Source organism: Trichoderma harzianum (genome assembly GCF_003025095.1).
Source record: "Trichoderma harzianum CBS 226.95 unplaced genomic scaffold M431scaffold_1, whole genome shotgun sequence".
NCBI classification, from domain to species: domain Eukaryota; kingdom Fungi; phylum Ascomycota; class Sordariomycetes; order Hypocreales; family Hypocreaceae; genus Trichoderma; species Trichoderma harzianum.
In genome coordinates this window covers 270,734-296,475 of record NW_020209249.1, presented here as the reverse complement: position 1 = coordinate 296,475, position 25,742 = coordinate 270,734, and the positions used below count along the sequence as shown (strand labels likewise).

General features: G+C 47.6%; 11 protein-coding genes across 11 annotated transcripts; 4 read left to right on the top strand and 7 right to left on the bottom strand.

Annotated features, from left to right (window-relative positions):
• Positions 1 to 8: 8 nt before the first annotated feature.
• M431DRAFT_103121 (glycoside hydrolase family 3 protein) lies at positions 9 to 3,043 on the bottom strand. The gene is made up of 3 exons (XM_024911503.1): positions 2,710 to 3,043; positions 618 to 2,637; positions 9 to 560 (listed from the first exon to the last, which is right to left on the bottom strand). Exons 1-3 carry the CDS (start codon positions 2,801 to 2,803, stop codon positions 155 to 157), a joined length of 2,520 nt encoding a protein of 839 aa, XP_024779667.1. The 5' UTR covers positions 2,804 to 3,043; the 3' UTR covers positions 9 to 154.
• Positions 3,044 to 3,539: 496 nt separating this feature from the next.
• Positions 3,540 to 5,596, top strand: M431DRAFT_130330 (hypothetical protein). The gene is made up of 4 exons (XM_024912445.1): positions 3,540 to 3,860; positions 3,932 to 4,111; positions 4,186 to 5,271; positions 5,337 to 5,596. The coding sequence occupies exons 1-4, from the start codon at positions 3,647 to 3,649 to the stop codon at positions 5,462 to 5,464; spliced, it is 1,608 nt and encodes a 535-aa protein (XP_024779666.1). The 5' UTR covers positions 3,540 to 3,646; the 3' UTR covers positions 5,465 to 5,596.
• Positions 5,597 to 7,285: 1,689 nt separating this feature from the next.
• Positions 7,286 to 8,328, bottom strand: M431DRAFT_536539 (hypothetical protein; the record flags this gene model as incomplete). Its single annotated transcript, XM_024921000.1, has 1 exon — positions 7,286 to 8,328. One exon carries the CDS (start codon positions 8,326 to 8,328, stop codon positions 7,321 to 7,323), a length of 1,008 nt encoding a protein of 335 aa, XP_024779665.1. The 3' UTR covers positions 7,286 to 7,320.
• Positions 8,329 to 9,180: 852 nt separating this feature from the next.
• Positions 9,181 to 12,039, bottom strand: M431DRAFT_12059 (hypothetical protein; the record flags this gene model as incomplete). Its single annotated transcript, XM_024912108.1, has 8 exons — positions 9,181 to 9,386; positions 9,454 to 9,578; positions 9,649 to 10,487; positions 10,553 to 10,782; positions 10,847 to 10,967; positions 11,024 to 11,381; positions 11,546 to 11,702; positions 11,780 to 12,039. The coding sequence occupies 8 exons, from the start codon at positions 12,037 to 12,039 to the stop codon at positions 9,341 to 9,343; spliced, it is 2,136 nt and encodes a 711-aa protein (XP_024779664.1). The 3' UTR covers positions 9,181 to 9,340.
• A 951-nt stretch (positions 12,040 to 12,990) lies between these two features.
• Positions 12,991 to 13,960, top strand: M431DRAFT_502155 (hypothetical protein). Its single transcript, XM_024918109.1, has one exon. It carries the CDS (start codon positions 13,179 to 13,181, stop codon positions 13,794 to 13,796), a length of 618 nt encoding a protein of 205 aa, XP_024779663.1. The 5' UTR covers positions 12,991 to 13,178; the 3' UTR covers positions 13,797 to 13,960.
• Positions 13,961 to 14,525: 565 nt separating this feature from the next.
• M431DRAFT_488764 (hypothetical protein) lies at positions 14,526 to 16,119 on the bottom strand (the record flags this gene model as incomplete). The annotated part of the gene is made up of 4 exons (XM_024916601.1): positions 14,526 to 15,317; positions 15,339 to 15,602; positions 15,680 to 15,995; positions 16,055 to 16,119. The coding sequence occupies 4 exons, from the start codon at positions 16,117 to 16,119 to the stop codon at positions 14,526 to 14,528; spliced, it is 1,437 nt and encodes a 478-aa protein (XP_024779662.1).
• Positions 16,120 to 16,938: 819 nt separating this feature from the next.
• Positions 16,939 to 18,124, bottom strand: M431DRAFT_488763 (hypothetical protein; the record flags this gene model as incomplete). Its single annotated transcript, XM_024916600.1, has 3 exons — positions 16,939 to 17,193; positions 17,226 to 17,488; positions 17,551 to 18,124. The coding sequence occupies 3 exons, from the start codon at positions 18,122 to 18,124 to the stop codon at positions 16,939 to 16,941; spliced, it is 1,092 nt and encodes a 363-aa protein (XP_024779661.1).
• A 716-nt stretch (positions 18,125 to 18,840) lies between these two features.
• M431DRAFT_100 (hypothetical protein) lies at positions 18,841 to 19,161 on the top strand (the record flags this gene model as incomplete). Its single annotated transcript, XM_024911151.1, has 1 exon — positions 18,841 to 19,161. One exon carries the CDS (start codon positions 18,841 to 18,843, stop codon positions 19,159 to 19,161), a length of 321 nt encoding a protein of 106 aa, XP_024779660.1.
• An 84-nt stretch (positions 19,162 to 19,245) lies between these two features.
• Positions 19,246 to 20,997, bottom strand: M431DRAFT_103107 (hypothetical protein; the record flags this gene model as incomplete). The annotated part of the gene is made up of 5 exons (XM_024911502.1): positions 19,246 to 19,275; positions 19,333 to 19,951; positions 20,022 to 20,118; positions 20,188 to 20,850; positions 20,909 to 20,997. 4 exons carry the CDS (start codon positions 20,995 to 20,997, stop codon positions 19,370 to 19,372), a joined length of 1,431 nt encoding a protein of 476 aa, XP_024779659.1. The 3' UTR covers positions 19,246 to 19,275; positions 19,333 to 19,369.
• A 1,025-nt stretch (positions 20,998 to 22,022) lies between these two features.
• Positions 22,023 to 23,538, top strand: M431DRAFT_536510 (hypothetical protein; the record flags this gene model as incomplete). The annotated part of the gene is made up of 5 exons (XM_024920999.1): positions 22,023 to 22,314; positions 22,369 to 22,709; positions 22,737 to 22,908; positions 22,988 to 23,462; positions 23,520 to 23,538. 5 exons carry the CDS (start codon positions 22,023 to 22,025, stop codon positions 23,536 to 23,538), a joined length of 1,299 nt encoding a protein of 432 aa, XP_024779658.1.
• Positions 23,539 to 23,704: 166 nt separating this feature from the next.
• On the bottom strand, positions 23,705 to 25,114 carry M431DRAFT_476526 (hypothetical protein; the record flags this gene model as incomplete). Its single annotated transcript, XM_024915474.1, has 7 exons — positions 23,705 to 23,828; positions 23,885 to 24,171; positions 24,234 to 24,340; positions 24,412 to 24,616; positions 24,667 to 24,773; positions 24,846 to 25,021; positions 25,071 to 25,114. 7 exons carry the CDS (start codon positions 25,112 to 25,114, stop codon positions 23,705 to 23,707), a joined length of 1,050 nt encoding a protein of 349 aa, XP_024779657.1.
• Between the last annotated feature and the right edge of the window lie 628 nt (positions 25,115 to 25,742).

The following is a 25,742-nucleotide window of genomic DNA, read 5'->3' as shown; positions in this document are numbered from 1 at the left end:
CAGAAATGCCAGGTTCATGATTTTGAATGATTAACAATGCAATGTAGCCTTCCATAGCGTCTATCTAGGTATATTCTATCCAGCCAATCATTAGATAATCCATTGGCAGTTTTCCAATCTATTACGAGAGTGCGTCTTCTGACACCACGCACGTCTACAACCCTAGCCAGTATCGCGTCTCGGGAACAACCAGCTTTCCCTTACCCAGAATCTCCTGGCTCGACACTCCCACCAAAACCTCATACGTCCCCTCCTCGCTCTTAAACTTGCTCTCAATCTCGTCCCAGAAGCTAGTAGCGTACTTGTCAATGGGAATGTGCACCTCCTTCTCCTCGCCTGCCTCCAGGTATACTTTTTCGAATCCTTGTAGCTCCTTTGCCGGGCGTTGCGTCGGGGAGTTGGGGGCGGAAATGTACAGCTGCAGGACTTGTGCGCCGGCGACCTTGCTAGTGTTTTTGAGCCTGACGATTGCCACGCTGGGCTGGTTCGGCCGGAACGTCTCGGGGACTGTCTTGACGACGGGATCTGAAAGGGCAAAAGTGGCATAAGAGAGTCCGTGTCTGCAAGAGAGATGGGTTAGTGATGGATAATAAGATCATGACAAAACAAAAACTTACCCAAATGGAAACAAGACCTCCCTCTCCGTCTTCTCGTAAAACTTGTAGCCCACATACACATCCTCTCCGTACAAAACACGACCGCCAACACTCGCATAGTTGAGGTAAGCAGGGTTGTGCTTGACATCGACAGGCCACGATAGAGACAACTTTCCAGAGGGATTCACATCGCCAAACAACACATCTGCAATGCCGTGGCCCGTCTCGTTGCCGCCGTACCAAGCCTGCACAATGGCCTTTGCTTTGTGAGCCCATTTCATCGTGACCGGCGTCCCTGACTGGTTGACGACAACCGCGTTTGGCGCAGCATCGAGAACCTGGGAGATCATCGTGTCTACTCCAGGAGGCAGGTCCATGTGTGGGCGGTCAAAGCCCTCAGACTCCCACTCGCCGCTCAGCCCCGTGCAGATGATAGTGTAGTCTGCATCCGCCGCGGCTCGGACAGCTCGAGCAATCATCTCACGAGGCTCAATCTTGACACAGGCACCGAGATGGACGGCGCCGCCTCCAAAGTTGACCATACCAACAGTTTCCATCTTGGTGGTGTTGGCCGATCCAAACTCGAGGCGCAGCTTGTATGTGCTGCCGGCGACCATCTCCTTGGTGCCAACCTTTTCCGTGGTTCCCTTGCCGAAAAAGGCAGTGCCACGAGTCTGGTGAGTGGTGTTGTCGATGAGGAGCTCATCGTCAATGTACAGGTTTGCAGTGCCGAAAACGCTGAGGCCAAACTCCCAAGTGCCCGTTTCGGTGGGAACAAAGTCTCCCAGCAAGGTTCCCCAGAACATGGCCTTGTTGAGGCTCGGGACGCCGTTGTAGTCCATGAGCTGGAAGGATGTTGATGCGACGTTTTCGCTGCCGAGGAGCTTTCTGTCGGTGACGGTGATGGGATCGTTGTAGAAGTGGATGACGGCCTTGGACAGCATTGCAGAGATGACTGGGAGCATCTGATGCGCGTATGCACCCACCTCGTGAGTGATGGAGGCGCCTGGTAAGGCCTCTGAGACGGCATCGTAGAGGGAGACGGTATAGTAAGGCAATAATGAGGCGCTGCCACCTCCGGAAATAGCTGGTAATCGCACGTGGGAGCCAATGAGGGCTACCTTCGCGTTGGTTTTAGGGAGAGGCAAAAAGGAGTCCTCGTTCTTGAGGAGGACGATGCTGCTGCTACTAATCTGGCGGTTCAGGGCGCGGTCCTCTGGGAAATCACGCCCTCTCTCTACCTCTGACACCTTGAGCTGTCCGGCCTTTTGGGCAAACTTGAGAACTCTGCGGGCACGCTCGTCGATGGTGGATTGCTTCAGCAGGCGGGCTTGCAAGGCAGACTCGATGTATTTGCCTCGATACCTTGAGACGCCGGGCATCTCGAGGTCAAGACCAGCCTTGATGGCGTCGATGGTGGTGTACGTTCCGTACCAGTCACTCACAATGAGAGGATCCCAATTCCACTCCTCTCGCAGCAGATCCTCTAGCATCTCTGCGCTGTCGGCGACATGCTTGCCATTCACCTTGTTGTAAGAAGTCATCAAGGCGCCGGGCTTTGCATCTCGAGCTACGATTTGAAAGGGCCGCAGATATACCTCTCTCAGAGCTCGTGGAGTGATGAGACAGTCTACTGCTCGCCTCTCGTGCTCCTGGTCGTTGCCTACGAAATGCTTCACGGCAGAGATGACACCAGTGCTCTCACAGCCAAGAATCATCGAGGCAGCGAGGATGCCAGACAGATGAGGGTCTTCCGAGAAGGACTCGAAGCCACGGCCGCCCAGGGGGGATCTGGGCGTGTTGATGGTAGGCCCCAGCCAGCAGTGAGCTCCCTTGGCGATGCACTCATCACCAAGCAACTTCCCTGCCCTCCTGAGCAGCTGTTTGTCCCAGGTGGAGGCCAACGCCGTTCCACAGGGCAGGCAAGCGGCGGGCACGCCGGCGAAGAACTTTGTGCCGCGGATGCCATTGGGGCCGTCAGTCAGGCGAACTGACGGCACGTTGTGCTCCGGAATGGGATAAGTATGCCAAAAATCAATGCCTATATTTCCCCCCCTCACATTATTGATTTAGTAAAATGATATGATGTATATACTCATTGGGGTTAGCTTACCGGACAAGAGAGCAATCTTTTGGTTTTGGGATAGCTGGGCCAGGACGGTCTCGACGTCGAAGCCCAATTTTGTCTGCTGCTGCCACTCGCCCATCTTTGGTTTGATTTGATTTGAGTTTTTCTTCTTCTTTTGATTTGGCCAAGGAACGTAATGTACTATTGCCTTGGGGGAGGGGAGGAAATAAAGGCAAGGTACGTAAATCCGAGTAAAAGGGCAAAAAGGAATGGGGGGTGGGAAAAAAATGTTATAAAATTTTTAGTTATATACTCTTAGCAACCATGTGCGTTATATGTAGCCAGGGGGTTCTCAATGGCAAACGGCAAAAAAGAACCGCAGGACCGCCCGTCATCTGATTGCTGAAGTCCCGTTTAATTGAGTGGGCTGGGAACAGTTTTTTGAATCTCGGAGGTTCCCCATGGAGTGTGGAGTCGAAACTCCAGACTCACGACCAGGATCATCAACCAGATGAGGCTAAACGCAACGCCGACAGGATGATTTCTGGGCTTAATGCAGACTTACTCGGAGCTGATGTGGGGTTACGAGCTTAAACCGCTGTTGCCACCACGAGTTCTCTTCGGGGAGCCTCCCCGAACAATTCCCAAGCTAACAGCCTCCCCCAAACAACCCCAGACTTTTCACCTCCACGATTTTTTGAGGGGAAAGCTAGACTAACGGAATCCCAGGCCCTTGGCGACATCCCACAGCGCTAGCCCGGCCTTGGCAACGGGCCTGACTGGTGGATTCTCCGCAATAGTCTGGTGTTTTTGGCTGAAAAAATCGCCATTGCGCTTACTTGTGGCTCCTTTTGTCCAGACCCGAGAATCGAGATGTTGCAGAAATAAAAAGGAAGGCATCGTCGCCCTCGAAAACTCTTTGCATCCCATCATCTCCATTCCAGCATCACCTTCCTCTTCTGTCGGGTTGATTTTTGCCATCATGAGTTTCCTCAAGCCCACCACCAAGGAGACTGGGGCTTCTGAGCCCATTGTCACCATCATCGCCAACGAGGACAAGGTGCCGTGGTACAAGAAGCCGAACCTGAGATATCTTTACTGTATTCTCTTCCCGGCATGTATGGGCATCGAGTTGACGTCTGGGTTTGATTCCCAGATGATTAACGCTCTTCAGATTGTCCCGTCATGGGTTGACTGTAGGTCATCCTCTAGGCCCCCTATTTGGTAAATATCAATCATGTGCAGTTATAACTTACATGCACTCTAGACTTTGATAACCCTCAGGGATCTCTCAAGGGAATCATTGCGGCAGCATACTCTCTTGGAGCCATCCTGTCGCTGCCTTTCATCCCCATCGTCAACGACAAGTTTGGCAGACGCTGGTCCATCGTGGGCGGCTCCGTCATCATGATTATCGGTGCACTGATTCAAGGTTTCTCCCAGCATGGTTAGTTTTCTCTTCTACCAGATATATTACTTCTCTTCTTCGAATCTTGCCTCTAACAACCTGAATTCATATAGTCGCCATGTACATTGTTGCCCGTATCATCCTCGGCTTCGGAATCCCGACCTGCATCGTCTCTGGCTCGTCTCTCATCGGAGAGCTTGGTTACCCCAAGGAGCGTGCCGTCCTCACATCTCTCTTCAACGTCGCCTACTTCATCGGCCAGATTGTTGCCGCTGCCATCACCTTTGGCACAAACAACATCCCCAACAACTGGGGCTGGCGAATCCCATCTCTGCTGCAGATGGTGCCGTCCGTCATCCAGATTGTCTTTGTCTTCATGCTGCCCGAAAGCCCGCGATGGCTCGTCACAAAGGGCCGCAGCGCCGAGGCCAACGAAATCCTCATCAAGTATCACGCCGAGGGCGATGCAGACTCGGAGTTTGTTCGCGCTGAAATGGCTCAGATCCAGACGACTATTGAGATTGAGACTGAGAACAACAAGAAGAACTGGCTCTCCATCTTTGCCACCGCCGGCATGCGACGACGAACTTTGATCTCTTCATTCCTCGGCTTGTTCACCCAGTGGTCCGGCAACACTCTCATCTCGTACTACCTCGGTGATCTCCTCGCCATGATTGGACAGACCGAGTCTGTCTTTAAGCAAAAGATTAACGTTGCCATTGCCTGTTGGTCTCTGTTTTGCGGTGTCACCGTGTCTCTGCTCGTCAACCGCTTCAAGCGTCGCACCATGTATCTCATCTGCACATGCAGTCTGCTCGTTGTCTACATCTGCTGGACCGTGACAATGCAGCAGAGCATCGCTGGAAACTTGGCTAATCATCCCAACAAGGCTGCGGGTGCCGCCACCATCTTCTTCATTTTTGCCTACCAGCCCTGCTACAACATTGGCTACAACGCCCTCACCTACACCTATCTCGTCGAGCTGTGGCCATATGTCGACCGATCTCGCGGTATTTCAGTCTTCCAGCTGTTTGGACGTCTGTCTGGTTTCTTCGCCACCTTTGTGAACCCCATTGGCTTGCAGAACATTAGCTGGAGATGGCTGATTGTCTACTGCTGCTGGCTGGCGTTTGAGATTGTCTTTGTCTATTTCTTGTTCCCCGAGACGGCTGGCCGAACCTTGGAAGAACTCGCCTTTTGTAAGTTTTTCTCGTGCGATGACCTATTGCATTTGATCCAGTTTGCTGACATATTTTCTTCGCAGTGTTTGAGGACAAGGACCTGGCTGACCAAGCCGTCATGGCCGTCGAGAAAGTCGTCCACCACGATATCGACAACAAGGCTGTTGAGATTGGCGAGGTGCAGCACGAGGAGAAGAGTAGCAAAGTCTAGGCGTTTGAGAGATGAATTATGTATGCGAATATCGGAGTTGTAATTGCGCAGCGGAAGCGATACCATGCCTTTTTATGTAATAAATTTTATGAGAAGAATTTAATGAATTAAGACTATTTGTAGTTTGCCAAGATATGCATTTGAACGCGTCGCGTTCTGAGTCTGGTTCTCAAATTGCCGTCAGATCCAATTTTGACATGATACTGGATGTAGTATGACTAAATCCGCGATACGTAGGATTATGTGCTACCCCGTTGCAAATATCCGATATCCTGACACATCGAAGCAACAACTCACGATAAAAGACACGCAAGAACGGCGCACGAATCGCTTGCAATGTTGACACTAGTGTCTGGTAGCCTGAGACTAGTTTACCCCAACATGTCGGTGGATCCCATATTTGGAGAGGCTGCAAGGGGCTGCGACAATGTCATTGGGTGGTACAAGTACGGCATCAGCCGTTGGAGAATGGGTGAAACTTTACTGAGAAGGGTTTATAAGGTGGCGATCTTCTAGTAGGGCGTTTGGTAAAATGTGGGAAATTGTATCCTATACGTGATCCCTCAGACGGGCACTGGATTCGAGCCTATGAGTGAATGTAAGATGGTATTTACAACTTATAGTTGAACCATATTCGGTATGGCAAAAGTATCGTCATTGTACTTTTCGTTATTGTACTGGCAGCTGCAGAATACATATACCCTGCTCTCTCGCTTATCTCTGTTACTTTGTCCGCGCTTTATGACGGCATCTTGAATGAATTATAAGCGAAAGAGCTATAATATTGCCAATTGGAAAACGATATGTAGGACTACAGAAGGAGGGAACAGATAGCATGTCTAGGTAGATCAATTATATCTACACAAATGGATCTAGTCTTTGGACGAAATTGGCCTAGAACATAACAATGCGGTGGACTAGCTTCAGTTCCGCCTAGACCAGGTGGAAGCGGTTGCACAGCTGGACAGACTGAGATACAGTGATGAAGACTGTGCGAACGGGAAATGGCCGGTAACATCTCAATCTCGTTCGGAGTGGCGTGTGGTTCGGCGACATTGCCGCCTCCTGCTGCTGAAGTCTCGATGCTTAAACCCGGTAGTATGGACAACTGAGTATGTTCAATTCCCGATGTCAAGGCACCCGTGGTAACAACATCTGTCACAAGGGTCTGGCTGTCTGGGATTTCCCTTGGGGGGCTGTGAAACGCGGAGAGTTCTGACCAGGGGTCCTCGCTATCTGGAATTTCCATTGAGGCGCGCACGATGACAGAGAATTCTGACCAAGGGTCTTGGCTATCCGGGATTTCGGCAACCTAGGAATTTGGTGAGCGGCTATTAACATCCCGAGTTTGCTATCCAAAGTCCTTTGTCTTACATTTGCGCTTCAGTTTATCGTTAAATCTGATACTGAGAGAACAACCTGTAGCAGTATATACCCGAGGAACAAGGAACATACATATAGTAGCAGGTAGTGGAGGAACATATAGCTAGTAGCAGGTAGTAGAGAAATATAATTATAGTAGTAGATGCTAGAGAAACATATATACAGTAGTAGATACTAGAGAACCATGATTTACTACTCATTTAGGTAGGCAAAGACCTATAATATTAGGTAAATGGGTTTTTTGCATCTTGTTTCAACATCGAACTCTGCGCAGTCACTGGGGTGCCGATTGGGGAGATTAAACTTTGAGCCAAAACACCACAAACGGCCAAGATTTGCATCATCTACAGCTTCAAACTTGGAACTGTCATTTATTCTAACTATGGTACATTTCTCCTCTCTACAATTTTAGTACACAGTAAACCGACTCGGCGTCCTGCCGTATTAAACTATATGACGTGGTGTCCCCTCCTCTACGGTCCCTGCTCCGGTACGGGATTCACGGAGCCTAGAACACGTACAACCATGCTCATAACAGGAGTGCTGACACCATCATCCATGCTAGTGAGCCGAAATTGAACAGCCTTCATATTGTGCCTGCGCATTGTATAGTAAAGCACGTAGAACACCCGCGGCAGCCGTTCGGGATTGATTGCTTCAATGGCTGTGCCGAGGGCATATCCAGGCATCGCGGTGATTGTAAACTCGACCGCAACATGTAGGGGGCCCGTAACGGTCACCACTCTGTCATATTTCCAAAGCTTCTCTAGTTTGTTAAAGATGTGCCATGTATGTGTATGGGCGATACGAAAGATGTTGCCAACAAATTTTGGATCTCCCTTTTCGAGCACTTCAAACTTTTCAACCATCATACTGGCCATATTACGAACCTGTGAAGCGCTCGTAAACGACAGGTTTTTTCGGAACGTGGGTATGGGCCGGTCACAGGTGCCTCCCCAATACTGTGCAGGCGGGAAAGTAATTTTTTTCGCATCCATTGTTGGTTCAGTCAAGTTGCTTTCAGTCAAGTTGCGTTCAGTCAAGTTGAGTTCATGGCCGGCGGTGATGTTTGGTGAGATTGTGTTCCGCCGTCCTCGTCGAAGTTGTCTTCGTCGATCCCCCGACAGGCGGAGGCAATCAAGTTCGTAGGATTGGAAAGCGGGGAGGACTGCACAAGCACAATTGTGGCCCTCGGGATTCATCGTCGCGACAGGGTCCTGGCAGGCTCTATCACTGTAGAATCTCCATTCGCAGTATGGCCAATCTGGGTTGTCGGGTTCTTCGCCAGAGCGGACGACTAGGCTCGTGCCATAACCATGGGCGAAGGAACAGAAGCTGTACCCAACATGGCTAGCATACAGCAATTGGGTCACTGCTCCGTTTGGTTCGTCTTCGCAAGAGGTGCCATGGAAGACTTCGAGCATTGAAGCTGCCGATGGCGCGACGAAGAGGCCGATGTTGAAGAGGGTAGAGAAGTGCATTTTGAAGGTGCTTTAGATGGGATAATCGTAAAGGCGTTATTCTGAAGAGAAATTTGTGAGGGTAGGTCTACAGGGACAGCCTGAAGGAGCAGAGCGATGTCTATATAGGAGGTGACCGGGAAAATCCGTAAAGTTTGCGAAGATGAAAGTAAAGTCTATCTGTAAGAGGCGGGAAATAGGGTGGTATCTATCGTTTTAGGAACTTTCTGAATGCCAAAAGATAAAGTTTACAGGCGCAGCGACTGACCATATCGAGGTACATACCAAGCGGAAGACACAGAAACCGAGACCGAGAAGATTTTAAACACCCACGCTCTGCTACTACAACTATATTTCCTCTAGTATTTACTACTATATCTATATTTCTTTGATTGCTGCTACTATATCTGTATTTCTCTAGTAACTGCTCTCGTAATTATATAGCAAAAGATGTACTTATCCATTTTGTTGTCTTGCTTTTTCTGTCCTCCGCCTTGCCTACCTAGGTACCTAGTGAATTATCGTGTTTTGCATTATAGTTCAAGACTCACGGCAAGAAATAACTAAATATAAGGACCTGGCAGACAAGCTTTGACTCTCTGAAACACATCATTCTTTATAAGAAATAAAGGCAATCTGATGAAATACAGCGACTAGAGTGGCTCTATGAAACCGCATCAGGATATTTGCTACCGACTAGCCCGGACTGTTACCTACTAGGTACTTCATCCCCAGTTACGGAGACAGACTTGACTGAGCTGTCGGCCTACATGTAAAGTTGCAAGTTCTCGTAGAAACACATAGTGATACATATTTTCTGATGAAAATTTTACTTCTTGATGATAAGAGGTAGCTACCTAATACAATATTACTACTAGGTATACCTCTGATGCATTTGTCCTCGCCACGCGGCACTACCCGGCACGATTACTTGTGCACAGTACCTCATATTGAACAGATATTGCTCCCTACATGTGAATGCAATCCCACTTTGTGTGCAGATAGACGCCGATTCTTCATTGGCATCTCTTGCTTACAGAGCGACCAGAACCGACTCCAGGGCGGTGTAGTTTGGCGATCTATGGTCCCAGGTTAGTTGATGCCGAATAAAACGATGGAAGTAAACGAGAGAGGAGAGAAACATACCCAAGTCCTGTTACCGGATCCCATCCAGCAGCAGCTGGGAATCCCCAAAGAGTTGTCTCATCTGGAGAGCTGCAGCCGTTGTTGTTTCCCTCTGTAATATCGGTGAATACCTCCGGGTGTTGATACTAAACGCAAGAGTGTTAGCTTCTATGCTATTCCATAAACATCATGCCACCGAATCTCAGTATCACTTACCAAAGCTGGGTTGATAAATCCAAGAGTGCTCTTGCCAGCAGCAATGCGCTTCTCGTTGATCAGAGTCAGGATAGATCCCCAGACGGGCGTCGACAGCGAAGTTCCGCCAATGGTACCAAACTGGCCGTCGTAAACAATGAGCTGGTTCTCTCCTACGGCCGCAACATCAGGGAACCCACGGCCGCCGCGGTTGTACACCTGGTTGACGTCTGTGACGTTGTCAAAGTTGCCGTCCACGATGGTCTGGTTGTAAGACTCGAACGGCAACGAGGATCCCACTGTATCAAAGTAGCCGTTGACTGCGTCGGTCTGGTAGTCGGCGACGCTGAAGATGTTGCTGAAGCCTCCGCCGCTGGGGAACTGAGTGGTGGCCACCTCCTCGAGGATTTCCCACTCAACCGGAGGCGCGCTAGGGTCTGCCCGCCTCAGCTCAGTGCCGCCGACTGCGAGGATGTATGGGCATGTCTGGGGGAATCCAGGAGCAAAGATGATTCCAACGGTGGGTTCTGCATTCGGGCCAATGCAGCCCAGGTGAGTACCGACACCGTAGTCACCAGATGAAAAGACAACGGTAACACCCTGAAGACCCAGCTTCAGGTACTCGTCGCACTGGCGGTACTGGTAGTTGTTGGGGAGGAGATCTTCGATGCCATTGTATGAGACTGAGATGACGTTGGTAGGCTTAAACACACCGCACTGCTTCTGTCCTTGGTATCCAATAGGCGCGTCAAAGTTGGGGTTTGGGTAAACAGGGTCAGCGCATGAAGGGTCAGTGCAATCTCCAGTCTCGCCGTCATCGGTGAAGCTGCAGTAACTGCCATCAATAGCATCGAGGAAAGCTAAGACGGATTAATAACGGAGAGAAAAGTAGTATGTATGGAGGAGTGAAGGGCGTCTGGCTTACTGTTGAAGAATCCCTCGGTTCCCACAATCTCGTAGTACTCGTCGTTTGTTTGGAACAAGACCGTCGTCTGGGGCCAGATGAGGGGAATGGCTGACTGGAAATCCAAAGAAGACTCCAGTCCGAGACCGCCAAATGAGGAGCCAATAGTGGCCACGAGGTCCTCGTAAGATCCAATGGCGCCGTCGACCAAACGGTTCTCAGGATATGTCCCGGCGGGGATATCGAGATAGCTGTTGCGGCATTAGAGATGAATGAGTCTTTTCCACAGCGAATCATTTAGGAGAGACTTCTTACGGGTAAACGGCCGCCAAAAACGCGTCAAGATCAGCTGTGCTGTAATGATCGTTCAAGTCCTCAAAGATTCCGAGCTCATTGCCGGCGGCGGCTGTCGTGCCATTGACAATACCGTATTGAACTGCGCAGAATGTTAGTCCACGCACGCATGGTTGGTGAAAGATTAAAGTGGCATACCTCTGAGGCAATCGGCTGTAATGAAGCTGCTGCAAGAGGTGGAATTGACCCCTGGAACATCGTTCACGGCATTCATGTAGGCGACATTGTTGGTGAAGTGAGGGCCCTCGCGAAGACCGGGGACATTTGTTACCGCACGCTTATCTACACTGCGCTTCTTGGCATCGCGCTTCATGACATTGTTTGCGCGCAATCTGATTCCAGGAGTCGCATAGTCAACGTGCTCCTGGATGTGGGCTGGAAGATGGTACTGCTCGCAAGCAATATCCCGGTGTGAGCCTGTGCTGTCCTCCCAGTAGTAAAAGTCGGTTACCAGGAGGTCCTCGGCCTCTTCAGCCGGCGAATCAAACTGAATCCACTATAAAGCATCCGTTGTTAGAGTGTCATATTCAAGGAAAAGAAAGAGGGGTGATGAAGGTGTGTGTCTCAAGAGTGGATGATTATGCACACTGGCTTTTGGTGTGTGTGCATGCAATGGGTAATGTAGCATTCAAGTCATATCTCAACATAATTACAACTTACCTGCTTGTTTGCCGATTGGCTGATGCGCTTGCGATCAATGCCGGCAGAGACGAGCCAGTCAATCACGGCATCCACGCTAGACTGTGCCGGAGCAAAGAAGTCGGTAACTTCCTCGACAGTCATGTGTTTGCCATAGTTGGGAGATCTCGGGTTAGAGCTATATACATGAGATAGACTCGAATGTTAGTCTTTCCCTTCTAGTATAGTGTCTATTCAAAGATTGATAACACTGACATATCCATAAGCCTGGCATGTCCCGCATCAATGTTTCGCTGCTTTAAGCCAATGCGCATGGGCAAAACAGTCTTTCGGGACAATCTCTCCCGTTTAGTCCAGTGGTTGGCCGTGCGGGGCGGGTGGCGTTCATGAAGCCTGTGGGTAGATGGAACATCACGCTTGGCTGGGACCTTGGCGTTGTCGCGCAAGAGAGGACTTGCTACGACTTGAACGGCAAGTTGAAGGCCAAAGGCCGCGACCAGCGACTTGAACAACATGTTTGCACGTCGAATTGAGTCGATGGCAAACTGGTTAAAGAGGATGAGGAGATACTACAACTACAGCAGAATTACGAAATTGAAGACTCAACAAACTCTTATATATACAACAAAGCTGCTCCGATTCCATCCACGAGCATCGTATAGAGTACATGCAGCTTGAAGTGATGCCTACAAGGTTGTGCTGGATGAGGAAGGTATGTAGATAAGGCATCAAGTGATGTCAAGAATGGAGTAACGGCAATGTAACCCTGCAGAACACACACGAGCAGCACGCTGCAGCCGGAAATACGAATCACTTCGGATATCGATATCCTTATCCGTATTGAATGGAGTTGGATAGCGTTATTAAATGAGTGCATACTTATCATGTATGTACAGTATTAAACCTCCATGTAGTGAAGAAATAATGGTGGCTATGTCTACCCATGAAGGAGATCGAATGGTGACGCTGTTATTAGTTGTCTTTTACCAAATTAGCGCCCCTTGAAAGTTGCATTGTTATGGTTGTTATTAGTCTGACTACAAGTACCAACTTGTAGAATGGCACATGGCTTCCCCCCAGTCATACGAGATAGAATGTTGACTTATATGCATTGTATGACGCTATTTATCAGTACCTGTTCTAAACAGGGTGCCGATAGGGTAGTGGAGAACAGCCATCGATGCAACGGTTTTCACAATAGGCAATACAGTGATGGAATACGGTGATGGATTACCACATCATATGCGTGATCCTGTCCACCCATTCCGTCAACAACGAGCATCTCCATGGAGGTTGGAACTTTTCAATCTTCATCCACACAGTCAACAAACCAATAAATGTATGCAACATGACCTCTTATCTTCCAAGTCCATGAATCTTCCTTCTCGAACAGGATAGCGTTATGCTGTGACTGAGGTGCTTCTCATGCATCGCAGCGTTGCCCGCAGTTAGTTCGTGGGGTACAGCCTAGATAATCCTTGACCATGCCTTCGACAAATTATATGCGACCCCTCCTTTCATGTCCGATGGCATTTATATCGCCAAGAAATCACTAATCTGCTAATCTGCAAGCCACTTCTTCTATTCTTGCTATCATCCATCTCAGGCATCAAAGCCGCAAAGTTATTCCCTCTTCTCATCATCAAGACTCATCATGTTTGCGCTTATCGCGGTGGCCTTCGGGCTCTTATCCACCATTGCTTCTGCCACACCACTCTCCATCAACACCACAACTGAAAGCTATACCTTTCATGTCCTTACGGGCACGAATAAAGATAGCAACTTCCAGTTAAGGCTACGGGACAACCAATACGATCCTGCTTTTGGATATCCTGTCGGAACTTTCCACTACGTTGGCGTAGATGCCAATGATACGGTCTTGGTTGCCAGCCTGAAGGACGGACTCTTGTACAGCCAAGGCCAGAATGCCGACGGCAGCTTCTATGATCTCGGGCCCACTGGCTACATCAACCTCAAAGAAACCGTCGGCACATCGTCATCCTATTTATTCAGCTTTGTCAATGCCACCATTTACCCGCCCGCACTCGATGCGGGGTGGCTGCTGAGCCCCGTTGATGGTGATGGCGGCGATACTTATGAGCTGCTTTACACGGAGCCGGAGGGGGTTGTCAATGGCTGGCGGTGGTGCATAGCGGATTTCGATCTCGATTACGGCGCGTGGTCTTATGTGGAGTATTTTACATACACTGGAACTCCTGACTATGACTCTGACTGTGTGCCGGCTCAGATTCTGGCAACTGTTGCGAAATGAGACGGCGTCTTCTAGTAGAAGAGGGAGTGGAGGAAAGCTTTGGCACTTTTATAGGATGCCCACATTCTCTAGTTTGAAGCATATTGCAAGATTCTATGTGCTGAAATGTTAGTTATCTTTCTTCTAATGCATATACGAATACAAACGAGGGTGGAGCTATGCGTCGTGATACTCTCATTATTGTCTTTGTTCCGGAATGCGTGCCATTTGCTTGGCCGGTCCACGTGTTTGTGCACCTCTCTCGTACATCTTGCTATATCGTCACTCACAATCTGGCCTTGGCCTGATCCAAGCAACGCCAAATCGGCTTCGGAGGAACCCAATGTGTTTCCGTTACGCTTCTCTTCATACCTACACTTGCGATCAACAGGGGTCGGATAGGTAGCCTTGGCAGCATATTTCTTTAGATGTCGGCAATAGAAAGTAGTGCACACCATCTTTCTGTTGTTGAGTTCGGCGATTTCGGTTCGCCAGTTTCCGATAGGAGGCCGTTACACCGAAGCCGGCATCGGCATAAAGGCCGGATGGCGTGTACTGGATGGTGTGTACTTGATGGAGATGGCGCGATAAGGAAACTTTCTGCGATCATGTATTAGACAAAGAATCTCGTATCGCAAGGTCCTACTGTTCCTTTTCTGGATGCCGGTCGCTTCGTCAAGATGCACGGTGAGAGGCTTTTTACTTGAAACAACTCTAAAACTTTGTCTTGTATTAAATCAGATCAGATCTCTAAGGCTCTATTCTTTCTACATCACTCGCACTTCGAGTCATCCTTAAACCGCTTTCTCTCTGTGCACGCCACACAAAAACAAGGCTCAGCAAAAGTCCAAATCCTACTATGCCACACGAAAAGTACTCTGCGCTGTGGTATCCAAAGAGCACCGTAGCTGGACCTTCAGGCTTGGTCTTTGTCACTTGCTGCTCAATTGTCCCCGCTATCCCCAGGCTGAGAGAGATGCTGTAGTTGACAATAGTATTAACCAAACTCATAGCCATGCCCTGGTGCTCTTTTCCCATTGCATTGCTCATCACCAAAATCGCAGCGGGGAAGCTCATATCTAGCCCCAGAGGCGCGAGAATCAGGCTAGGAAACAGTTGAGCCCAGTAAGTCTGCCCTGGAGGAAAAGTTGCCAGTAGGAGACAAGCAGCCAGCACGCAGGCTTCTGTCATCACCATTGGCATGGCGGGGTGAACCCTGGCCACAAGATAGCCCGTTAGAACTGCCGTTCCAAGACCGACGGGGATTGGCGGCGAGAACCATGCCGAAGCTAAGAGCGGCGGTGTTTCTGTCACAATCAGCATGGTTGTCCAGAAATAATAGACGTAGGCCCTGAAGCCACCCCATGCGGCCGCTACACAGGCGAGCACAAATGCCACATCGCCGGTCAGGATGGAAAATGGGATAAGCGGCGAGGGAGAGATGTTGACTTCTATGTGGAAGAATGCAATCGCGAACAGAATCCCCAAGACTAAAAGTACTGGGATATACGGCGTTACCCAACCCACAACAACAGCTTGGTTCTAGGTAAGGTTGAAGGATACCAATGCGGTAATGTCCAAAGGGCCCGCAGGTACGTCTGTTGCCCAGAGAACATCTCGCAGTAATGGCCTTGGTTCAAGACTCTCGTAGTGAGATTGACAACAAGGCACTGCAAAGTAGCCGCATAATGCTACAGCGGCAGTAATACAGCCCATCAGCCAGTAGGACCAAGGCCACCATACAAATTCGGCGAACAATGCGGATATGGTGGCACCGCCTATAACACCAACAGGGGTCAGCCCTCCATACAGACTGAAAAGAATATTCTGTCCAACGTTAGCTATAGAACTGGTGAAATAAGAAACCAGGCATTGCAACACAGTGATTGTGCTGTTAGGCTCACCTTTTTTGTTCCTGGGGGATAAGCACGCCCTAGAATTGCCAGTGCATTAGGGATGCACATCGATGGGCCAATTCCACAAAAGGCTCTGGAGACAATAAAAAGGTACTGAGAGGCATAGATAGAAAGACCGGATATAATGGTCCAAAGCATGTACCATACAAGTCCAGCAACGAAAAGAGGTTTGTGACCGAAATAATCCCCCAAGCGTCCGGAGAGAAGAATGCAGGAACCAATGGTGAGGCTATATCCGGCTATTAACCAGCTTAGCTCCCTAGGATTCGTGATGTGAAAAGAGGCATTAATGACTTTCAGGATGCTATATCGACTCGTAAGCATTATAACGGCATGGGGGATTTGTAAAAATGCGAGGCTCACGAGAGTGTTTGTCCCAACCCAGCTTGAGCAAAGAATTGCGTCATAAGCAGGGTTGAAGCAAACATTACTTCCTGGAATCGAGAGAGACCGAGGGCAGTCCATGTTTCTGGGTCGAGGTCTTGAGAGTCATGGCTGGAAACTTGGGTGTCTGAGTCGTCTGCTTCTTGCTTTTGCACCTGATCTCCATAGTCATTCATAATTGGAGACTGCCTCGAGATTTTTCACTTCAGCCAATTCTTTGAGGAGTATAAATGATAAATCAACAACAAAAATTGAATGATTTAGAGAACGTCTTATTAGTCTCTATGTTTCGCTTATAAGCCACCGTCCGAAGTAATATGAAGAGCGCGCGCTTTATATGCAAAGTCTAGCTATAACCGATTTGCCTCCATGATAGTGGGCATATAGTTACTAAAAAGATATTCTGAATAATGAATAATGAAGTTTTAAAAGAGATGAGCTCTATTTATGTTGGCTCTCGCTTAACTCGGCTCTGCTTAACTCGGCTCTGAGATGCTATTTTTTCTTGGTTCATATTTGTCTGACTTGTACTCCGTAAAAATATTTCTGTGGCCGCGGAGATGTCTTTTCTTGCTTGTACGAGTCGTGGATGATGAAAAAGCAAATTAATAAGCATAAAGCGTTATGGACAGTTTACCAAAGAGCGATCATTCGCGCAAAACACGTAGATTTATAATTATAGAAAATGACCAGATGTCTCTCTTTGAGTGCGATGCCATATTACCCATTCTCTTCGTGCCGAGGAGTGCGCATAGCTTACCTTTGTTCGCTGGCGATCGACGCTCTATCCCTTCTGATGAAAAGAATTATTGATAGATGGTTCCTTATTGTTGCTGCTGGCTTTTACAAGTAACTGGATTCCCTTAAAATATTAAGATATTACTATCCCTTAAACTAGCAAGCCACTCTTCCAGTTGCTCTTGTAGGTGCAGTGCAGTTTGAAACGTTGCAGCCTCGTTCTCAACACCAGCTGCATAGGCTTCATACCACGCAGCAGTAGCCCTTGCGTCTTCGGGAATCTCCATCTGATAATCGGACCACCTCCACTCTATAGGATTGACCTCGTCTGTGGCAAAGTCATGTACTTCAATTGTGACTGGCTCTGAGTATACATTGAGCTGCAATGCCGGGCCACCGGGAGAGACGACACGCAATTGATGCTCCATATCAAGGCTGGCTCGCCCTTGAAAGGCACTCCTTTGCGATATCGCACAAGTAGAGTTGCACCATCGCGAACAATCGCCGACTTCTTGAGAGAACCAACTAAAATGACGAGGTCCGGTACATCGGTTTGAGCTGTTCCCACGACTTCACCGGTGCTGAGATCCACGCGCTTCAACTCCGGACGCTGAATTTGGAAATGTGTATGGATATTGTGTACTCCGCCAAGAATCGACTGCATCACATCGATCACTAGGTACAAATTGTTAACTGCCTTGTTAATGAGCTAGCAAAAAATAACAGTAAGCACTCACAATGACCAAATCTTATTGTATATGTATTGATGCCGAAGTTCTTTGTAGCAAAAGCATCCCATCCAACAGGCAAAACATCTCGAGGGTTATGTGGAAAAGCGGATTTGACCTCGCTGCTCAACACTCTTCCGTATCGGCCGGACGCAAGAACTACCTTTATCTTTAAGAATATTGGAGCAAAACGGCCTTGTAACCCAACACCAGTTCGAATGTTATTATCGGAAGCTATTGTTGCAAGTTCCCGAATATGTTCCGTGCTGTCTGCAAGCGGCCACTCAACAAAAACATCTTTTCCAGCCTTGACACTTGGAAGGACCGAGGGATAGTGAGCGAACACGCCAGTAACGTTAACGACGAGCTGGACTTCGGGGTCGGCATATGCACGTGTTGCTGGCGGTAGCCCAAAGTCTTTAATCGCTTGTTGGGCGGACTCTGTGCTGGAATTTTGAACTGCCACGATTTGAAACTTTTCTTTACTACGGGATGATTGGAAGTAGGGTAGATGTGCATTTGCGCCCCATTTGACTTTTGCGTGTGACGAAAGGCCGATAAAGCCTACTTTGATCTGAGACATGATAATAAAAGCTGAGGAATTGCTCTTGAAGGGAGCGTTTTGTTACAGGACGAAGGAAGCGAGAGACTGCGTGACTGCGATCTCAATGTTGAAGCAATAGTAATTCATTCTCATTTATATATTCTTCATTACCCTCATCTTCATCGCTGCAAGAGACACACGACAAGTGCAGCCTCAGAACACTTCACAATTTGTTAGCCACGAGAACACACTGAAGCCGAGATTCTGCTACAATATTGTCTAGAACCAAGACTCTGCTGCATCTTACTCCATTGGCGCCCCACTAAACCGCGGTGTTTTGCAACCGCTCTGTCCGCCTGAGCGACTTCAGGCGGCAGAGCGGCCGACCAAGCCGACGGCGGGGTCAGCGGGGTCAGCGTCGTCTAATTCCCCTACTGGTCCTTGAGGAATTCTTTATCTTCATTGGGAAAATACATGTAAGCGCATGTAAGAAATAGTTAAAGATGTAAAGCTGGTCAAGGAGGTGTCTTCGCTGGAGAGCTGAGCGAGCAGTTTTTACGGAGGGAATTAGATAGTTCGGGAAATGTTATAAGAAAGATTAAACAGTCATTAAAATACAATAAAATATCGCCCTAAAGACCACAAAGGAATCGGGTTACCACGTCTACCATATTCATATTATAAGAGCCATTATACCTACTTTTAGAGAGCTATCCGTAATAATTTCCATTCCATCGAGTGTGTTCATTGTCAAAATGACTTATACTCTCCTATTATTATACCCAAACGAGGCAGACACGCCATTCGATATGACTTATTACTTGGAAAAACACATGCCCAAAGTCGAAAGGATCTGGAAAAAGCATGGATTGAGGAGCTGGCATGTAACGAAATATGACAGCGTGCTGGACGGATGGAAGCCTCTATATCTGCTCGGGACTACAATCGAATGGGGCAGCGAAGATGACATGAAGGCCGCTTTGAAGGATCCTGATACAGCAGAACTTTTCGAAGACTTCGAAAACCTTGGCAACACTCCACCAATATCTGTTGCCGGAAGTGCACCACATATTTAACTCCCATTTTAGTAGGTCTCTTCATGCTTGAGCCAGAAATTATTCACATTGCCTGACAGTAGTTGGTTTAAGAGGTCATGAACTGCCTTGTTTCCAGAAGTTGAAGATGGGAACCTTGAGACTTGATCAGACAAAACTTTCTAATAAACTTCATTGGACAATTGACTTAACTGCGACACGCCATCTTTGGCTTATATTCTTTATGGTATTATGAAATTGGAAGCACTTCTTCCCGATTCTTGCCACCATCAATCACGGGATGGATGGGTGTAGTTATCGCTGCTCGATAAAGCCAGCTGAGAAGCAAAGGGCAAGTCTCGTTGAGAGTACCTCGCTTTCCGTTCTCATATTGTTCAGCAATGACTTTTACCTTCTTTGTCTCCAATATAACTATCTGTTCTGAAGTGTGTCTTTGTTGGTTGGTGAGATGAGCCGACGGGATACCGTCAAGGTGGGGAGTATTAAGTAGTAATAGACCACTGAAGATCGTCAATACTGGAGAACTGCAAAATCTCAAGAATAGGCTGTCATACTTGCTGCAAAATCCTACAGGACAGCAAAGAACAATGCCTCTTTGATTCCCCTCTTCCTCTACAAGATCACCTAGCGCTAAGATCGTTCGATTTAGTTGATCAAGATGCTCGTAACTTGGCTGTAGGCCAGATCGCATTCTGTTCAAGTATTGAAAGACTAGACTTGGAAGATTCGTAGCCTGTGCTGTTCGAGCAAAACGACCAGCCTTGAGTTCTGTTGGGGCAGAAAGGACCTGTGGCTGTTTGGACGTAGGTATCTATGATCATCAAGTCTTAATAAGTGTCATGGACTCGTTGGAGAAAGATCACAAAGCGCGATATCCTCACCAGTCGATCCCAGTCATCGTCATCCATCGGCAGTGGCTGGTCACTTTTCGGACCTCGAGTGGCAAGATGACGCCCGTGAGTGCCGACATTGAGAATACTGCGGCCAAAAACATTTAGTATAATTTGAAACCTTCAAGGATACAACCTTAAGGCCTGGCACACGCACTGGTCAACAATAAGGATCCCCCACCACACTCGCAGCTTTTCTTCTCCACCTGCCCTCGTCAAATCTGTTACCGCTAAATCATCGATCCCAAGTGCTGTTCCATATCTGGCGCAAGCGGCGACGGTTGAAAAGGCAGCTGGATAAATGCCATGGCCTAACTCGTAGAGACTAATCATGATCCCAGCCTGGACTAGCTGGAGAGTCAAACAGCCTGCCATCTCAACCATGAGAAAAAATTGCTTTGCAGTAACATATATTTCTGATTCGCTCTTGTTCTGCTCAGGTACTGATAGAATGAGTTTTATGGAGAGCAGTAGAAGAATAGCGTCTGGTTCTTGCTGATGGAGGGGCTGGTTTGTCAAGAGGCTATGAAGACGTATACGCGAGATGATTGGCATCCACTGATGTATAGTTGCAAAGAATTCTGCGACCAAACCCTTGAATAAAGCAACGTCTTCAAGATACTCTATTACCCGACTAGGAACTGTAATTCGGCTTTGGGGGATTTGGACGGAGCAACTTTGGAAGATGTAAGGGTCAATGAAGAAAGAGGGCGGAAATCTATTAGTCTGTGTGCCAGTGCTAACTTGATCACTGCTGTCGATACTGCGGGATTGCATCCTGGGTTTGCGTTGCTGCGGATATTTGCAGGGTCTCTTCATTCTACATTACAGTTAGTTTGACCGCTGTACGCCGCCTGTGTAACAAGCAGTGAGCATACCGGGCACAAAGACCACACGTGGGCAACTGTTTGCTGCATCGCTTCTTCCGCTGCTGACATGGTTCGCAGGCATAAATCGCTAAGGTCATTGTAAAGTAATATCCTGAGTTGGAAGCCCTTAGAAAACTTAAGACGCGAGGTTGTTGAAGCGGATGAGCGGGGGGAAAGGCGGCCGCATTTATCAGCTGTCGGTCATTTCGGAAATGGCGCTTGTGAGCGGCCCAAGGCGGACATCTCTTTGATTTGTTTAGCGGATCACTTGCTAGCGCTGGGGGTTTGTCTGTCAGTAGATGGAGGACTGTAGATGCCCTCAAATTACTACTATAACTGCATTTAGTTACAAAGGTGCGAGGAAGAGTTAATGCGCCATGTGCTGCGGGCTAAATTCCTATTATTGGACAGAACTGGAAATATTATGAACTGAAAAGAGAATACTGCTTTTGATGTACGCTATACGGGAGATTATAAACGGCGATGTGATAGCTGCGACCAATATGGTTGTTGCCATGGATGGATTCAAACCATGATCCAATTCATCTATTGCAACGTATTCCAACCAAAACAAGACCGACAAGAGAGATCGGCATGTTCGCCTTGAACACAAAGTACCTAGGTATGTACTAACGTATTTCGTCTTCGATTCATCCACTCCCCACTGCCGTCTTTGTACACTTCGCATCTTTGCGGGCCTCACAATCATTAATCCCTGAACCCTTCATTCATGAGTCACACTCTATGGCGCCTCGAAACTCTCCATCCCCTACCTATCTATGGAAATATTACTTTAGCCATCAGTGGAATTATAATTTGTTCTTTAGGCGCATGAAACTTTCCTATTCAGTCAGCACGCCACTCAATCTTTGCGATGGAAGCTAAACACAGCCATGATGATTCAGCCTCTCAAGCCTGGTTGACCTATTGTGCCGTACTCTCACAGTGAAAGCGCCATTGCTTGAAGAGCATCAATTATGCTTTAAACATTTGGCACGGATTAAGCCATCAAGGTGGAAGAACAGATATAAAACTGAAGGTCCATCTTCACCCCTCTCTTAATCTTTCTCCATCTGCTTCATCTTTCCCCAGCTTTTTATATCGCAAGCCCACCATCTTCGCAATGAATGACGATATCCACAAACGTCGGATTCTCTTGATCGGTTCAGGAGGCAGAGAACATGCGCTGGCATGGAAGCTATCGCAGTCCGCATCTGTTGAACATGTCTATGTGTTTCCTGGGAATGGAGGCACCGTTCAAACGGAAAAGATTTCCAATGTCGTCGACGAAAGCATAGTTACTGAACGAGATTATCCAGCTCTAGTCACACTGGCATTAAAGCTTAACATTGGCTTGGTTGTTGTAGGCCCCGACAGCGCCGTCGTTGATGGTATTGAAGGATATTTTCGTCAGAGTATGTATGCAGTGTGAAATTGTTCACTTGGAGATTGCTCATATCGTGTCTTAGGTGGAATCCCATGCTTTGCTCCCTCAAAGGAAGCTGCAGAACTCGAAGGCTCCAAAACGTATGCCAAAGATTTTATGCGCAAGTATGAAATTCCAACCGCAGAATACCAAAATTTTGACTTGAGTGTCGCCGCGGACCTCGAGCAGGCCAAAGACTATATACAAACCGTTTACCACAATGCCGTTATCAAGGCTAGCGGGCTGGTTGCAGGCAAGGGCGTTGTGCTTCCCTCTTCAGCGAAGGAAGCCTGCGAAGAGCTAGATTCGTTTGCAAACGGCAGATTCGGCGATTCTGGACTGTCTGTTGTTGTCGAAGAGTACCTCGAGGGCGACGAAATCAGTGTCTTGACATTCAGCGATGGCAAATAGTTCAAGTCATTTCCACCAGGCCAGGACCACAAGAGAATCTTTAATGGTAACACAGGCCCTAACACGGGCGGGATGGGTGTCTATGCCCCAACGACATTTGTTACGGATGCGATGATGTCCAAAATTGAGGAGACAATCTTGAGGCCTACCTTTGATGGTTTACGGGCTGAAGGTGAGTGATTGCAGTGTTGCAAGTCATTTGGTTCAATATTCATTATTTGGAGTCGTATATCTCACCGACGGTATTCCAGGCCGAACTTTTCGAGGCCTACTCTTAACAGGCATCATGATAACACGATCTGGCCCAAAGGTTCTAGAATACAATGTTCGATTCGGGGATCCAGAAACACAGACTATGATGCTGCTTCTCTCACATAATACGGATCTAGCTGCAGTGTTATTGACATGCACTCAAGGAACTCTTAAAGATGCCCATTTAGGCGTTCGCTCCGGTTACGCCTGCAATGTCGTGATATCTTCAGCGGGATATCCAGGACCATATTCAACAGGCAAACCTCTCCGACTTGATCCGATTCTTTCACGAGACGTCCACATCTTTCATGCGGGTACGAAGCTGATAGGAGACGTCTTACACACTGCTGGGGGTAGAGTTTTCTCCGTTGCCGCGTACGGCGACTCACTGGAGGATGCAGTCAAGGGTGCGTACCAAGGTGTGGAGGCGATAAGCTTCCAAGGGATGCATTTCCGAACCGACATTGCCAGCCGGTATGTTATCTACCGGATACAATTAAAAATACGTATCATAACTAACATTGGTGATAGTTGCATGACGAAACGTTGATGCTTTTCGATGGTTAGTACAGTGCGTGTGGTCCTTTATATTAATGTTTATTTTGAATGTGCATATTTGTAATATAAGGCTATGATAGCTAGCTGGATAAGAAGCTATGTGTTGCCAGTGCATCGGTTAAGCAAATCACATCGCAATTCTTTGCTTTTTAGAGTCCTTAGTCTTGAGTTCCCTGAACTTGGTAAGAGTTTACCTCGTCTTCAATGGATTTGTAAAATTCTGCGAGGTCATTCTGAGGTTTCCACCCAATCTCACGACTTTTAATAGCTGAAATGCGAGCACTGAGTGGCTGCATCAGTCCTATGATCAATAACCTTGAGATTTTCTTTTCACTTACTTGGAGCCCCAAACTACCTCAGTCATGTTGAGGTCTTTCAAATGGGGAATTGCGAGCGCCTCTGAAAATGCCTCCAAAGTGATCTCTTTTATCTCTTTCGATGGAAACAAGCCCTCTGAGTATCCTACCTCACCTATTTTGTTAGAAATATCTAGCCACGAGATCTCGCCATTTTCAAGAAAATAGTAGCCGCTTTTTCCAGAGTCAATGGATTGCCCCTCGAGATATCTCTTCAACACAAGTGAGTAAAATGCAGCGACATCAGAGATATGAGCGACTGTCCAAAGCTAAGAACGGACACCGAGTTAGCTATCTCGACCAATAACTTTTGTTGTCTGTGTGAACCTACACCTTCGCCCTTCCCTAAAACAATAGCTTGCTGCTTCTTCAAAGAAATTTCAACAAGCGCGGGGATTTGAATTGACCTTTGGTTGCCTATTCCATTTCCCCGACCATCTAGATGAGCAACATATTAGCCAGAGTAAACTTATGTCGACATTAAATATCTGATTCATCGGTGAACGCACAAATCAGTGGGGGGTTTGTAATGATAGTTTTGACACCAAAACGTTCACCGGCGTCAATAATTGTGACATCAACCTTCCTGGAAGGCCAGGCATCGGCATTATTCTTCTCCCATTCGTAGTTGTCATCCTTATCGGTTCTAATAGTCACGTCCTTGAGCTCAGTCTTCGTGATAGGATGATCTCCAAAATTGGATGTACCAGAAGTCTAGCTACTTTTAGACTCGCATGATCATTTTCCTGAGGTAAGGTACTTACATGGATGTAGAATACATCTTGCGCTGTGTCCTGTTTTCCGATCCCCAGTCCCTCTACCAAAGCCAAGCAGGACGGCACATCAAGAGAACTCGCGCAGCTGACAACAGCTAGGGCATAATATTGTATATAAGCAGAAAGTTATATAGAGATCTATCAGTATATAAATTTGTTCCACTTACCTTGATGCTCAGATGCGACTCTCTTTATGGTTTCGAGATCATGTAAACCGTTGAAATAAATTGGATTCACGCCCATTTCTTTAAGCGCATCATAATTTGCTTTAGATCGAACAAGTGCAGAAAGAGAGATGTCGCTTCCAAAGTCATCCACTAACGTCTGTAACACACTACCGCCGCTGCTTATACTCAGAATGTGTGTTTGAACAAATTGTACAAGCTACTCACATATATCCTGATGCTCCAGTTACTAAAACCTTCACCTGCGACATTTTGAGTGTTTTATATGACTTGATTTGGCAAAGCAAAAGATACGTTTTCGATCAGAGGTCAAAAAATTGCACAGTATAGATCCGACAGAGACCTATCCCATTTGTCTTGTACTTTATACAGCAGAACATTAATCACCTAGAGGCCAGATATCGAATAGGTAATTGATGGTTTATAAGCGTGTGACATCACATAGATGCATCCGTGCGCTTTCCCGGCCGAACGGAAGTTGAGCGCTTATCGTCCTCCTGGCTTATGTTCAATGCTCACTAAGCCATCTCTTATTTCTAAGCAGCAGACAGATTTTGTTTCTTTCGCCGACAACAAATTCGGGGTTAAACACACATATCATTATCGAAAGGGAGTCGTGCGGTTTTGCAGATGTTAGCTACACAAAGCCCCGTCATGACTCTAGTTAATAATTCCTACAACTTGGGTCTGTGGGGTCAAAAGGAATGTGCAAAATCGCATATTTATTTTTTACGAAAGCGCATAAGAACTTTGAGTCTATTGAAAAGATTGGTTTCTATCGCTATTGCAACTATTGGATCACATTGGCGCATTTACCAACATTGCGAGTTTTCCTTTGTTGTTCTCCTGCTGACAATGAACACATAAATCTTCATAAAA

Bases quoted from the DNA above. Each gene is read 5' to 3' on its own strand.
- M431DRAFT_103121 (XM_024911503.1), bottom strand. From the start codon at position 2,803: ATGGGCGAGTGGCAGCAGCAGACAAAATTGGGCTTCGACGTCGAGACC. The intron at 2,638-2,709 runs GTAAGCTAACCC...GGGGAAATATAG, and splicing joins AAAGATTGCTCTCTTGTCCG to GCATTGATTTTTGGCATACT. The intron at 561-617 runs GTAAGTTTTTGT...TCTCTCTTGCAG, and splicing joins GAGGTCTTGTTTCCATTTGG to ACACGGACTCTCTTATGCCA.
- M431DRAFT_130330 (XM_024912445.1), top strand. From the start codon at position 3,647: ATGAGTTTCCTCAAGCCCACCACCAAGGAGACTGGGGCTTCTGAGCCC. The intron at 3,861-3,931 runs GTAGGTCATCCT...CATGCACTCTAG, and splicing joins TGTCCCGTCATGGGTTGACT to ACTTTGATAACCCTCAGGGA. The intron at 5,272-5,336 runs GTAAGTTTTTCT...TTTTCTTCGCAG, and splicing joins CTTGGAAGAACTCGCCTTTT to TGTTTGAGGACAAGGACCTG.
- M431DRAFT_502155 (XM_024918109.1), top strand. From the start codon at position 13,179: ATGTTTGCGCTTATCGCGGTGGCCTTCGGGCTCTTATCCACCATTGCT.